This window comes from Telopea speciosissima, chromosome 11 (assembly GCF_018873765.1).
Source record: "Telopea speciosissima isolate NSW1024214 ecotype Mountain lineage chromosome 11, Tspe_v1, whole genome shotgun sequence".
In the NCBI taxonomy this organism is placed as follows: Eukaryota; Viridiplantae; Streptophyta; class Magnoliopsida; order Proteales; family Proteaceae; genus Telopea; species Telopea speciosissima.
The window spans coordinates 33,878,513-33,893,320 of NC_057926.1; the positions used below are offsets into that span (position 1 = coordinate 33,878,513).

The 14,808-nt window shown below is 36.6% G+C and overlaps 1 protein-coding gene across 1 annotated transcript; it reads right to left on the minus strand.

Annotated features, from left to right (window-relative positions):
- Positions 1–8,758: 8,758 nt before the first annotated feature.
- Positions 8,759–9,541, minus strand: LOC122644994 (putative F-box protein At1g67623). Its single transcript, XM_043838349.1, has one exon. It carries the CDS (start codon positions 9,539–9,541, stop codon positions 8,759–8,761), a length of 783 nt encoding a protein of 260 aa, XP_043694284.1.
- Positions 9,542–14,808: the final 5,267 nt, after the last annotated feature.

Genomic DNA, 14,808 nt, shown 5'->3' on the forward strand with positions numbered 1-14,808 from the left:
AAATATTATTAGGGTTAAGAATGACATATGAACAAACAGTCCATACACTGGCATATTATAAGTACATGTGTTTTTTTTTTTTGGTAGAAAGATAGACTCGTTTCTAATTTTTTTAATAAAAATAAAAAAAATAGTAGTATAGTATAGTATAGTATAGTATAGTATAGTATGATAGTATGATATGATATGATAGTATGATAGTATGATAATATAATATGATATGATATGATAGTATGATATGATAGTATGATAGTATGATATGATATGATAGTATGATGTGATATAATAATAATAATAATAATAAAATAATTAATAATAGTAATAAAATCAAATAATATGATAATATAGTATTTATAACATACTTTACTTGGTATCGTATAGTATTGTATAATATAGTATAGTATATTATATAGTATGAAGTATGATAGATATAATACATAGATGGAATATATGGAATAGATAGAATAGATAGATAGAGTTATAGATAGATACATAGATTACAATCAAAGCCAACAAGCTATTATGACGAAGTTAATGAGGGTTGTTGGGGTTGAGTTGTTCACTTTGTTTACAAAAAAAAAAAAAAGTTGGTCACTTTACTTTGTTGGGTTTTCTATATGTTGGGAACTGGAATCTTAACATCAAAAGATCTCCAAAGATCTTCTACAGAATCCACAACTTTCTTCACGTAATCCCAAATCCCAATCGAGTTCTGTGTCCAAATAAATGACCAAATCCCAATCTCCTCTTCATTGAGCCCAACGCAACATTTCCTTTCCATTAGTAAAGTTGTATGAGTCAAAGCACGTATTTGCTTTTTTTTTATATATAAATCATCGAAATAAACATTACAGTAACCTAATTTTTCTTTTATTTCTTTACAAAATAATTTCATTTTACAGTGACAAAGGTTTTTTTTTCATATATAAATAATCGAAATAAATATTACAGTAAACTATTTGTTCTTTTATTTCTTTGCAAAAAATGTAGAGAGGTTGATCCTGCCTTAGCCGCTACAACAAGAACAAATAGTTCCTTATCAAACAGTACCAGCATCATCGTTTGGAAGATCGGATTGAACTTTGCACCATTTGTTCTCTGCGACAAATAACAACGCAAAGTAGTCATTTATTCTGCTAGTCCCAATAAAATAAGTATTAAAGCAATGACAGCTATGAAGCATGTATGGTGATATGACATATCGAAACTATTAATGTGAAGTTTTGAACATGACCGATATGTAATGAATTTCTATCTATTCGACTCTTCCAATAAGCAAAAAACAAGTGTTCAATTTCCCTTTGTGTCTTTGGTCAACAAATCAAAATCTAAACTGACAAAGATAAAGCATTCGTGGCCAATGATGTGGTCAAAGATGTACCTTTGTCGCATGTGTAAATTTTGTAGGATTTGCAAAAACATTTACAACGTTAACGAAGATAACATGGTAGGGTTATAATGTAATGTGTGAACGGTCAAAGTACGATGTGATCTGAACCATTAACCAACACAATCAGTTAAAAATCAACCCTAACAGTCGACCGATCTATGATGCTTGGTTGATTATCAAAAGTGATAAGTCGATCTATTATGGCCATTCAGTCGACCAATCAATGGTGACTACTCTAATAAACCTACCTATGTATGGGTTATATGAAGGTGGGCATATTCAGTATGCAACTTACAACATCAATCTTCCCCTCTTATATGAGTAGACATGATTGTGCCTGGGTCTGTGGTGTCTTACATCATGCTTGTATATATACACAGTTGATTACTGTGTCTATGTGTGTAACGTAGTCAAGTTTAATGAGCATGTACTTATGAATTATTAAATTCGAGGGTGAAGGAGTCATTTCCTCCTTTACTTCGAAAGCTAACCCCAGTCACCCTCTTCCTCTTCTTCTTTTTCCCGATTTTGAACCTTAAACCCCTGGATATTTCATTCTACAATCTCTATTCATCTCTCACGTCAAAGTATCAGTAAATTTTGAGATCAATATTCATTTTACGGTAGTTGTTGTGATCCCGAAGACGTCAAAAAGAAGATGAGGGAAGCCTAATCCTTATATTTTGACTTAAACGATGGAAAAAATTGATGTGAAAGAGTATTGTAAGAAGTGTAATTTTAGTTCCTTGTAGGAAGGGGCGAACATGAACTAATTTAGGGATTCAATAAAGGGTAACATCTCTAATAGTGTATCTAAAATCAATTTTACAATCAATTTTTTATCTTGTGGATCGAACAAAGTGCCCAACCTTATATGCACTCAATTGTATCTGTTAAGTGCAAGATAATGTACAAAATAAAATAAAATAAAAGAGAAACAATAGGGATAGAAAGAGGGGAAGAGAGAGAAAATTTTGGGACAGAGTTTTGCTTTACACATGAAGCAAATTCTAATTTTTTTTTTGTTGGGTACAAACTCAACATTAATTTTAATTTTCCAAATGTCGTTTCTATTTCACCTTTTCACAAATAAATACACGTAAAATAATTGGTTATCACAACTACCCACTTCCCACCCCTAAAACTTCTACATTTTCTCTCCAACTCATCTGGTTGCTAATAACTAATTACACACTTACTACTAATTAACTACTTAATATTAATTCTACAAAAAAAAAAAACTACTTAATATTAATTAAATATTAAATAAGATATACCTAACAGTATCGAACCACCAAAATCAGATTTGTATCATAAGCTTGATGAAGAGGATAGTAAATTCCAAAACTTAGTTATTGTACAGCAGGAGACAGATTAAACAATGTAAATTACAAAACAGTTTTAAAAAACCTTATGAAAACATGTTCCCAAACTTAAACATCCGGTATCAGCATTCAGAATGAGTAGTAGATTTATCAGGAGGTCTTTCGTGACTTGGCCTCAGTATCTGCATCGGCATTAGACGAAGGCTAGCCAAGGTCGTGGGCTTTGTAAGGCCTACCTGGGCCACAACGCTTTGGTTGGCCCGCTGCTGCAAGTTCAATTACCATTTCAATTTTTGCTGAATGAGTACCACCATCACGTATTGTAGGGTTGGGTTGAAAGTGGGTACTCATATCAGTACCACCATCACCTTTTGTAGGGTTGGGTTGAGAGTGGGTACTCGTAAGATTTGATACTTATCGGTTGAACTTCTCATGGGCATCCTAAAACTGTAAAATCAGTATTCGTCTAAGAAAATTCATTGCACCCCAGAATTTACATTAGGAACAAAAAACCCTGATCAAGACGTATATGGAAGTTATGGATAAACATACAATGTCAAGTTCTGAATGAGCAGCTACAAGTTTGGCATCTAGTTCAATATTTTTTGCTTGTACCTATATTCCAACAATGCTATATCATTCATAAATCTTCTGAGTATCAGCTTAATAAAATATTGTCATTGGGGGTATATGTACCAGACTACAACAATTAATGGATTGCTCAATACAATATGATACATACCTTATTCACAATGCCCTATGCTGTTTCCAACTGTAAGGCTAATTCTTGATTTTCTTGGAGCAATTCCTGAGACTGAAAAAAGAGAATTTCGGATTAATACTGAATAAACCCTTATCATACTCAAAATCAAGTGTCATTATGTTAAAATTTTCTTCCGATAGGAATCAATGTATAGTTCCCGGTACCGATTTTTGTTCCCCTACACTCACAAAACATACAATATTCGTAAACATAAAACATCACATATTAATTGAGATGAAAAACATCTACCTTGATAATCATTGGAATAGTATTTCCTTACATGATATTCACACATCTCTTTGCCCTTCAAACTGAAACACTCTCTTTTATTCAATACAGGACCCTATTGTTCTTCATTCTGCTAATGCTCGGGTTCTTCTTCACTTAAGTCAATGGTTGCAATGCCAACATTTCTACCTTCATCCGACTTTCTACCATATGATGGAGACTGAATATGCCCTAATCGTCTGACCTGAATATTAGAACTACATGATGTTCTCCCTTTTGAACTTCGGCTTTTACTTTTGTCATTCATCTTTACCAAAACCCTTAAAATAACAATTAATAAAAAAATTTAAAAAAAAAATAGGAGGTAAACACACTTATATTTACAGATGGTGCACCCATGTTGTGAATCATGTTGGAAGTCGAAATATGTGTATGGTTCACAAGTAGAAGAGAAGAAGATGTTCCTTAACAAACTGAAAAATAGACTGGAGAAGACAGAACCATAACGCATAACAATTGGACTGCATGCAACCCCAAATCTTATTCCAAATAACCCATTTTTCTAAACAATAAATATAGGGTTTCGTTTTGTACTCTACTGTTCAGTTTCTCAATTACATTTAATGTACATATTACTGATGACATTTGTTTGCATTTCTATTGAATATACAGAAAACAAACGACATTATTCTCTATGGGTAAAGAACGGAATTTGGGAAAGCAGAACCACAAAAATACCAGGACTGGGATAACCAGAAAAAAGAGAAATGAAAATGGAACAAAGTAACATACCTTGGAATGGGCCTTAATGATGCGTAGTGTAGAAGGAGCTCAAACAATCAGAGGAGACACATACGACCGAAACTCTAAGCAATGGCTTAAGTTTAGGGTTTCTTGTCCACCAACTTACAATGGAGAGTAGTCGTTTAGTCTGATTTGCCCAATAAAATAAGGGTATAGTTTGTTTTTTCCTTTTTTATTGGGTAATTAATAAAAAATATGGAACTGACATTGGCGGCCAACTTTTTACCCAAGTATTGAAAATGAGGGATATGCAATGAATTTATGTCTTTTTGACTCTTTCAATAATGCAAGAAAGAAGGTTCAAATTTTCCATTTTTTTATTTTGGGTCAAGAGTAATGTTTTCATCAACTCGAGAGTGGAGGCAAAGTAATTGAATCACAAGTACAAAGATTATAACTATGGATCGTGGCCAATGATGTTCTTAAAGATGAACCTTAATTAACACTCTAAATTTTTTTGGATTTGAACAAAATTTGCAAGGTTTATGAAATTAACATTCAGTGTTATATTATAGGAACATTAACGGTACTTGTATGATGTGATTTGTAGCATTAACCCAAAATTTTTTGTTTTATCAATTAACCCTACCAGTCAACCAATCAGGTTACTTGGGTGATGATCATAAGTCAGAAGTCGATCTATTATTTGTACCAGTCGACCGATCACCAAAACCCAGTCTGATAAACCCCCGTATATAGGTTGATATGAAGGTGGGCGTATTCATTGTGGAACATCTAAGTTGAATCTTACACTCTTACATGAGTCAAAGTACATATAGCACTGTATGGGTCTGTTTCCCCATACACTCACAACTAGGGATGTAAACGGATCGGTTTTTGGCTCGGATAGTGCTATATCCGCATCCGATTACGTTTTCGACGAATTCGGATATAGCTAAACGGATACGAACACGCATACGGATCGGAGATTTATTCCGTTTACATGTAATATAGCTTGTCGGATTGGTATAGCCTATCCGTATCCGCATCAATTTATCTTTCGGGTGGATTCGGATAGTTCTAAACGAAAATCGAATTGGATTTGGGCTATTCATTTACACCACTACTCACAAATGTTGCACTATTAAATATTGTATATATACATTAGCATTAGTACTTGTTGTATGGCTCAATAGGGTACGATTTATTTTGAATATGATGTCTATATATGTATTTATTGAATGTGTATGGTTGTCAGGGAACTTACGGTCAATTTTGTGTATGTATTGTATATATGTAATTAGTAAGTGTGTATATGTGTCAGTGGTGTAACGGTTACTTTGAGTTATGTGTATACAATATGTAATAGCTGTCACTCGAATATAAATTATCGGTTATGTTCGTAGACTCACTGGTGTGAACAAATGATATTGGTTAGTAAACTTATGTATGTGTCTCAGTGTGTACAAGGGGTCTAATGATATTTTTTTATATCTATAAGATATATGAAATTATTAATTGTGGTTTGGGTATGAAAGGTCCCAAAAACTACTTTGGGTTTCCCTATATCAATTATATATGTATATAATTCATAAGCGTGTGTCACTGTAACCATTTGAACGGGGTTTTGTTTTTTTTTTTTTGTTTTCGTACATAACCTTAGGGGGTGCACATCACTGATTAAATATGAATTCTATATATGTAATTGTCTATGTGTCAATGGGATCTACCAAAAATTTGTTTTCTATGAAATCTTAAAATTTTTTTTTTCCCCTTAAGTTTTTGTATGAAATCTTTTTAGTTATAAACTCATTCTCTTGATATAAATAAGTTAAAACTACCTATAATATCAATGTCCTAAATTCGAAGAAATTTCTTAATATTTAAAACAATAATCTTATACAAATCAACCCATCAACAATGACAAGTCGATCGATTAATGTAATAAAGTCGACTACAAATTTGGAACATTCGACCGATAGAGTTAAAGATTGTAAATGGCTTAGGTAGCACTATATACATGTATCATTACAAGTCGACCGATTATTGTTACCCTAAACTAAAAATTTAGTAAGAACCAGGAGATCAAGTTGAACAGTAAAGTTCGTTATTGCTTATGAGTCCCAAATCTCAATAAAACGACGGTCAACTTTCGCAAATACCACCAAGATCAGTTCTCACAACTAGCTATTTTTAATTGGTAGGGCCTATGATGGGAGGTAGGATGTGTACCAGGAGGTAAACCTTATACTTTATTTATGTATGGTAAACCTTTTGTTAATACAACCTATAATACCCTGCACAACCATTATTCAAGCAATATTCACAAGATAGGCCAAATCTTATTGATCTAAAATGTAATTTGTATTGACAAAATTACAGCAAAGGTCAATATCACTGGATTCTAATCCAATGATTCACAGGTTGGTTGTGTGGAATAGACACTACCTACAAGAACAAGTACAGTACTTTCTATATCCTACCGTCTCATACATCAAAACCCTAATTCCTATTATTCTCCATACAGAAGGGTAATCATGCATTGTTGCTCATGGATCCATCAGACGCATACATTATATGACGGGTTATTAAGACCAGATCCATCCATCATAGTTGTCTTGGTTCTAAGTCATAAAAGCATAATGAAGAACTTTAGGGACTTTCAATTTATCAATAATACAAACTTTAGGGACTCATATTTGATTTACCATCACGAGGTTCGAAGAAGCTCTAACACTGATCTTTCAAAAACACCACCAACATCACTTCTGACAACCGTCCCATTATGAAAAAAGGGGAAACGTTTCATAGACGGCTGTATGTATGTGAGAGGGTGCGAGTTTCAAGGCATTATTATTGTGAGTATTGGGGTTTTTGACATTTCGAATTCTTTGTGAGAGGGGAGTGGGGACACAACTGTCTGAAGTCTGAACCGTCATTTGAATGCACTCGTTTTCCTTTCAAAGACATTTACACAGTTGGACGGTGGTGACTTGGTTGAATCAGAGAAGGGTGAAGAGGAGTCCCACACCAAGAATGAATTCGATGAACGGTATCATGTCGGAGTGGGAATCCCATCCCCCATAGTGGGTTCGGTGGGGATGACCTCCGGTACACAATCAGCAGGTACCTCAAAAAAGCGCTCACCCGATTCTCCTGACTTAGGTGCTATGTCGCCTTGGCCGTCTTCCCCTCTAGGATTCAGTCGCCGGGCGACCACTGTCACCCCTGACAGTGACCTTATAGGCAACATGTCCTCGTTGGATAATCAGGTTAAGGAGATGAAGATGATGGTTGTCCAATTGGAACATGAGCAGGGGACTATTATCAGAAAGACTGTGGTGTTGCAATCAAAGATGTGGGAGTTCCAGGAGCTATTAGATGAGATGAAGGGGGGTTTGCGATCAGCGTTAGAGGATGCACATGACGAGAGGAAATGTGTTGATCATTGTGAGAAGGAGATGGAAGAGATGAAGGGGGGTTTGCGATCAGCGTTAGAGGATGCACATGACGAGAGGAAACGTGTTGATCGTTGTGAGAAGGAGATGGAAGAGATGAAGACGCATTGGAAGAAGGCATCTGCCACAGTCGATGATGCCGTTTGCCAAGCCTTCAATATACCCAAGCATCGACGAACTTCCCATAGTTCTGACGTTGTTGTTTCGGTCATGAATTGATATCCTTTCTTAGTTTTTTTTTTATTTTTGGTCAAGATGTTCTTTTTGTTGTCTCATTTTTTATTTTCGTCCCATTGCTGTGGCATTATGATGGATGTTCTTTTCACCAGATTGTCTTGAATGGAAATTAACAACTTTGCATATCTCCTTTCTGGTTTTGCTCTTGGGTGTCTTTATGAAGGCAAGTAAGAGGAGTTGGTCAAATTTTTTTTTTTTTTTTTTCGGTTAACAAAAGAATTATAGCACAGTTGGTAATGGTAGATAATGGTGCGTAAAGAGCCATTGTTACCAGGAGGACTAAGGTAACGAAATAATTCGATCGACTGTCTTATTTCGACTTTGACACACATACACGCAGACGGATCATGTTAATAAGGTGCCCCATTTCGTAAACCGGTAAATTGATTAACACTTAACATTAGAAGTATCAGTCTCATTATTGGACAGATCAGTCATCTTATAATGTAGCTTCTTTAAAACTGAACTCTTGCTATCGGGTGCCTCCTAACATTGGTTCTGATTTTTTTTTTTTTTAAGGGAATAAGGAATCCATTAAATATGTAATAAAATTGATCATATTTTTAAGTAAGAACAGCCTCATAGTTTCATTAATTTAAGCAAGATTAGTCTATTATGTTGCATGTAACACATTCCTAAGCAAAACAATTTCCCAATCCCATATACAAGCTTCACAATTTGGAGGTTCTTCATCTTCAATTGATAACCACCTAGAAGAATTAATCAATCCATTTCTCTTATTGCAGACTAAACTGGTACAGATGGGTTCAGCTGGTTTTGGGAGAGAAACAGTATTAGTCCACATGTCCCTAAGTATCTCCTTCGATCGCTTATGACATTTTTTAATCTTTGCTGATGATGATGGTGAACATCCTTGCTCTACTTTTTTCAGAATTTCTAAAGCTTGATCTTTTAGTGGGTAATTAGTGCACAAGAGGATTAATCCGAGCATGTATGCAGCTACTTCATGTCCAAGATCAATTGCTTTCTTCAGTAACTCAATCCCTGACTCTTGTTCCATTCTACTAAAATATTCCACCATTCCATGCTTGAACAGTGCTTCTGGGTTACCGTTCTCCCTGCACTGTCTTATGAAGGAATGATACCCAGATGAAACCCGCCATCGAATTTCCAGAAGCTTTTCTAATGAGACCCTTCGAAGCACTTCTATGTCAACCCCAGCCCTGTAGAATTGTTTACAACTCTGTTTCAGGTTGAAGAGGTCAGTCACTACAGAAGATCCAACTCGAGCACACACCTCTGTTAGCAGCTCCTTTGGTAGAGTTCCAATGGATGGAAGCAGTTGTTTCTTAGCTCTTTTCATCATCTTCACTATAAGACAGAGAGTAGCAGCAGCAGCAAGGAGGGTTTGGAAGGCTTCCTCGTGCTTGTTCATACTCTGCTTCGGGTTGGGTGGGGTATTTATAACCAACGTAATTAAGTTTTTTGTGAGAGACCCTCTCACATACATAGTTTACAGAGCCATGTATGAAAACCTTCACCTCATACACGATTGTGTGAACCGTGTATGTGAGGGATGATACTTCTCTACTTCCGCCGTGGGCAGTACTTCCGTGCGCCCCACATACAAGGCGGGTGGAATGTACCGCCTTACCCCTGCCCGAGCACCTTGCCCGAGCAGGGGTAAGGCGGTACTTTCCACCCACCTTGTGTGTGTGGATGCACGCAAGTACCAGGTAGGCGGAAGTAGAGGAGTTAGATGGGGATTTATGACTTTTTCAATTCTTTGTGAGAGACCATCTCACATACACGGTTTACACAGCCGTGTATGATATTGGAATAATGAAAATTCATTCAAAACCCTAACTCCGATAGAAGACATCTAATACCCATACACATAGGGATGTAAGCGGATCGGATTCGACTCGGATAGTGGTATATCCGCATCCGCATCCGATTCGCTTTCACACGGATTTGGATAGTGGTTATTGTGAATGTAATTTGTGATTTGTATTCCTAAATTGAATAGTTATAAGAGATGGTATTTATAGTTACAATGAGACCCATTGGGTTAGGATTCTATGAAGGATTTAAATGTGATAAGGATGGTAGTAACTATATCTCACATGCGATAATAATAGAAGGATTCTATAATCACATGTGCTGGTTAAAGGTAAGAGGTTGAGAGTGTTAAGGAAACCGAGGATACCCAATATAGCGCATATATTGGTTAATAGTGGTAAACGGCGTTTTACAAAATAAAATAAAATAATAGTGCTATACGGATACGGACACGGATACGAATCGGATATTTTATCCGTTTACATGTAAATATAGCTTCTCGGATAGCTATGGACTATCCGTATCCACATCCGACTAGCGATCGGACGGATTCAGATAGTGATACACGGATACGCAAACGGATTTCGGCTATTCATTTACACCTCTACACACACAACTAAGAATCGTAGCACCAACCATACTAATTACTAAATAATGCTAATAAAAAATTGGGGGAAGTTTTCATATATGGTCGTGTAAGCATGCACGGTCATGTCCCCTCTCACAGAGAATTGGAAATGGCATAAGCCTCCACGCATTACTTAATGCCTTGAAACTCCCACCCTCTCACATGTAAGCCGTGTAGGGTATGAAAACTTTTCCCTAAACAATTAATGAAAAACCGTAATACCCAAATATGACCCGTAATAGAAATTTTCATTTTCCCTTTTGCTTTTTGCCTTTACACACTTCCCTTAAAGTGAGGAGGAAACCTTGCGGTCCATACTTGGGATGGTTCAGAGTTGTGAATTTTCCAAGGGATACACACCTGTGCAGTTGTATCACAACATAGCATGATGAAGAGTACTAAAGACACTACAACCTATTCACCTAAAAAAAAAAGACAATACAACCTACTCTCATTGATTTGATTGACACTTATGACTTGATGGCCTTCTCTATCTTTTCCGGCGTACACATTAAATGCCTACATACATAATCCTTGCGCTTTGGAGAGGAAAACCCTAAATGAAAATATCGGATGTTGCATGGTAAGTGACTTTTGGGATAAGGACTCCCTAATAACTTAAAAATAGGAAGGGTGAAAATGGCCATGATATTATTGCAAAAGAGATGTATGGGCATGTTTAGAGGCCATATTTAACTCTCTTCTCAAACTCAAACGCTGACGCAAACAAATAGAGATAGATGTAGAGAGAGAATTTGAGAGGTAGAGGATGTCAACATAAACTCCCAAAAATTTGTAATCATGCCAAATAGTACAGAACCAAAATAGGATTGAAGTAGGTTGTCCACACAATCAGGATTGGCGGTAGTATCAGCAAGGTTCAAATTTAAAGAAACTTGACTTTGAAGAAAGAGATCTTTAAAAAAATTAAGAAACAAAATTAAAAAGGACAAGATTAATGATTCACTGTGACTTTGTGTGAGACCTTGAAAGAAAGAGAGACACAATTTTGCAGGGAAAGTAAGTGTAGTTGGTGGGAAAAAGAAGCAAGATAGCTAAGGTAATCTCAGAGAAAGACACCCAATTACTTGAAAACTTTGAAAAATCTGACAAGGAAACAAAGAACTTTCGCCGCCAAATTTTTTCCTATAAAAACAAATGGTATCAGCCTATCAGTATCACTTCACTCTACTCCATCCAATAACTTTTCCTTTAGACCACCCATGAAGATTCCTACTATTGTTCCTAGTCACCAAAAGAATGGAACACCATTCTCAACTCTCAACCATAGCAGGAGGAGGACAATACCCCCCTCTTCAACTGAGAAGCGCTCAAAATAGGTGGCGTAACTAGCTTGCTATTGTCCATGCTGGACGGATTTCTCCCCAACATGAAAGGCCGGGTTCAAGTGCTTTGAACCCAATAATCATACCGGATGATCCGGTTGTGGTCGAATACATTGACATCTCCTCCAGTTCTGACGAGGAAAATGAAATTCCTACTTTGAAAAGAGAAGCGGGAACCCATAATCTGCCTTTTTTCCCAAAAAAGAGAGGAGGTAGAAGCGACTGTGGTTAGGGATGAAGTGAAACTGAAAGGCAAAGCTGATTGCGCCACTGCTGCTATACAAGATGGGGTTGGACCGAGTACACCAGCAAGGGGAAACTTGGTACGTCCAACGTACTTTGTACGTCCTCATCGTGTACTCACTCTCCCACCTTCATATTTTAGGTCGATGTTGCTAAGCCATCGTTCGCAATCAGCATTATCTCACAACAACTCGACCACGGTGGGAAAGTCCAGTAAATAGTTCCCTACTCCCCTTTTATATGCTCCCCTTTACAACTTTTGTGGGCTGACCAATTCTACAGTACTTTTGTTTGCTCTGCAAAGCTTTTATGTCTTATACTTTTTTTGGGAATGTTCTGCGTCACTTTGTGTGTTTGTTTTTTTTTTTTTTTGGGTAACGACCTTACTGTGTTTTTGTGCTTACCTAGTGGTTTGATCCATTTTTGTCTCTATCAAGGGTATACATGTCTTTCTCTCTTGAAGATCATATATGGCAAAAATCTGGTTGGAATATCTCACATGTGATATAAAATCTCTCTATGAAAGGCCAGCTAGAATCGGTATGACATGTGATATAGAATGTAATCTCAGTGAATATCTCCTACTGTAGTTTCCATATTTTATGTGATTCATTACCTTGTATAACTACAGTGGAGATCATGGAATTTGGGTATCAGTATATACACTCTCCTATTGAGAGGAGATAATCAAGCAATGAAATTCACTTTAGTTATCTAACAGTCTCTCACTTCTTTTGGGAAAGTTCTGCAAACTTCTATGTGTTTCTTACGTTACATTTTGTAAGTTTGTGTAGCAAGGAGTCTGTGCAGTTTTTAGGTTATGTTGGGGTAATGTTCACCTACTGAAGGCTACGTCCTCAACTCAAAGTCATTCAGATAGAATCTAAATTGACAAAATGTTCCATCTGAACGAATGTGAGTTGATTGTGTACACCCACATACGTCAACATTCACCTCCTCTTGTACCCATTTACAAATATGTAATGAAGTACTTTTTCAATCTTTATCTTTGAATTAGGGTATTTTTACTCAAGTTCTATATCCTATGAGTCTATGACCTCGGCGCCTCATCATAGCTACACAAGTAGTTTTGGTGCATTTCCAACGCTAGCGGATGGACTGACTTTTGTAGATCAATTTCGTAATTTTTGTTGGGTTAATAGATAAATTTCATAATTCTCTATGTCTAATTTTATTTTTTGGTAAAATTCTCTACGTCTTAGATTGACCAAAGCCACGTGCCCAGTCTCTCCACAACATGGGGACCAGGAATGGAATAATGTGGAAAATAACTTTATGGCTCAACCTGATGTCATGGAATGATGGAAGTGAAGAGAAACATTCATTAAGAGTCATCTGAATGACTTCTGCTGCTTCTTCAGCTATGGTTTCTAATGTAGGAGAGTTTGAAGATTTCTGAGGAGAGATCAAAAGGGCTGGAGCAACCTCCATCCATGAATGAAATTACTTAATGCCTTGCCATTCAAATTGCAGCAAACCTCCAAGTACTAGGTTATTTCTTCCTTAATTATCTCTAGTGGAGGAGAGAAAGAGAGATCTTACGAGAAGCTCGAGATGGAGCTATAAGAAGCCTTCTTTAGCTTACCAAGGGATGAGAAATTTAACTTCATTCTCAATCAAATCAAATTAGTTAAAGTTTGATCATTTTTTAAATTCGTGTATTTGTGTTTGGATTCCAATTTCTTCATAATTTCAGGGTGTACCCTAATGAGAACAACTAAATATGTCCTCTTATTCTCTCAGTTGAACTGTTTGTTTATTTCTTCCTCTTGAATTCATGAGAGAAAATAGATTCATGCCCCATTGTTTTTGAGGTTCCTTAAAAGCAAATTAATGGAAAACAGTTTATTGGACTCACTATGTTAATGGTGGCTCTGTGGTAGGAATGTTTGCAGTCGAACAAACTTCTAATGTCTTGAGTTGTTAACCCAAATTTTTTCCCTTTAACCACCCTTCCCTTGCTCATTTCGGAAGGACTGGACAAGAATCCACAACTGTCACTTCCTCCTTTCATCGTCTGCAACTCATATTTCTAATTATCTATTGGGTTAACCACCAATCTTGACTTAAGGTAATGAAACTGGCATGCCTGCAACGCAAATTATTAAAGGAAAACATAATCAATATTGGACTGAGTTAAATTTCTCTTCCTGTCCTCCTTAATTATCTATGGTGGAGGACAGACCAAGAGATCTTAGGAGAAGATTGAGATGGAACTATAAGAGGCCTTCTTTACCTTTCCAAGGGATGGGTTTCTGTTTACCTGGTGGATGGAATGGAGAGAAGAGGCAGAGGGTCATGGGATGCCAAAGAACCTGTGTTTCCCATTTATAGAGGAGAGAGTCTTAAGTGGAGATCCTCAAAATAAAAACTTTGAAGAAGCCATTAACGGTAATAAGGCAAGCCAAGAAAACCGGTACTATTATTACCTAATGTGAGGGAGGGAAACATGGGAATAAGAAGAAGGAAGACAAAATTGGTCTGGATTTAAACCAGGGGAGTGGGACGGTTGGACTGAGAGTGAGAGAGGAGTTGCAGGTGTCACGTGGTGTTTGCCAGAAAAGAAGAAAGAGAAACGATGGATGGGGACAGATCTGACCCCTCCATGGGGTTGTGGGACCC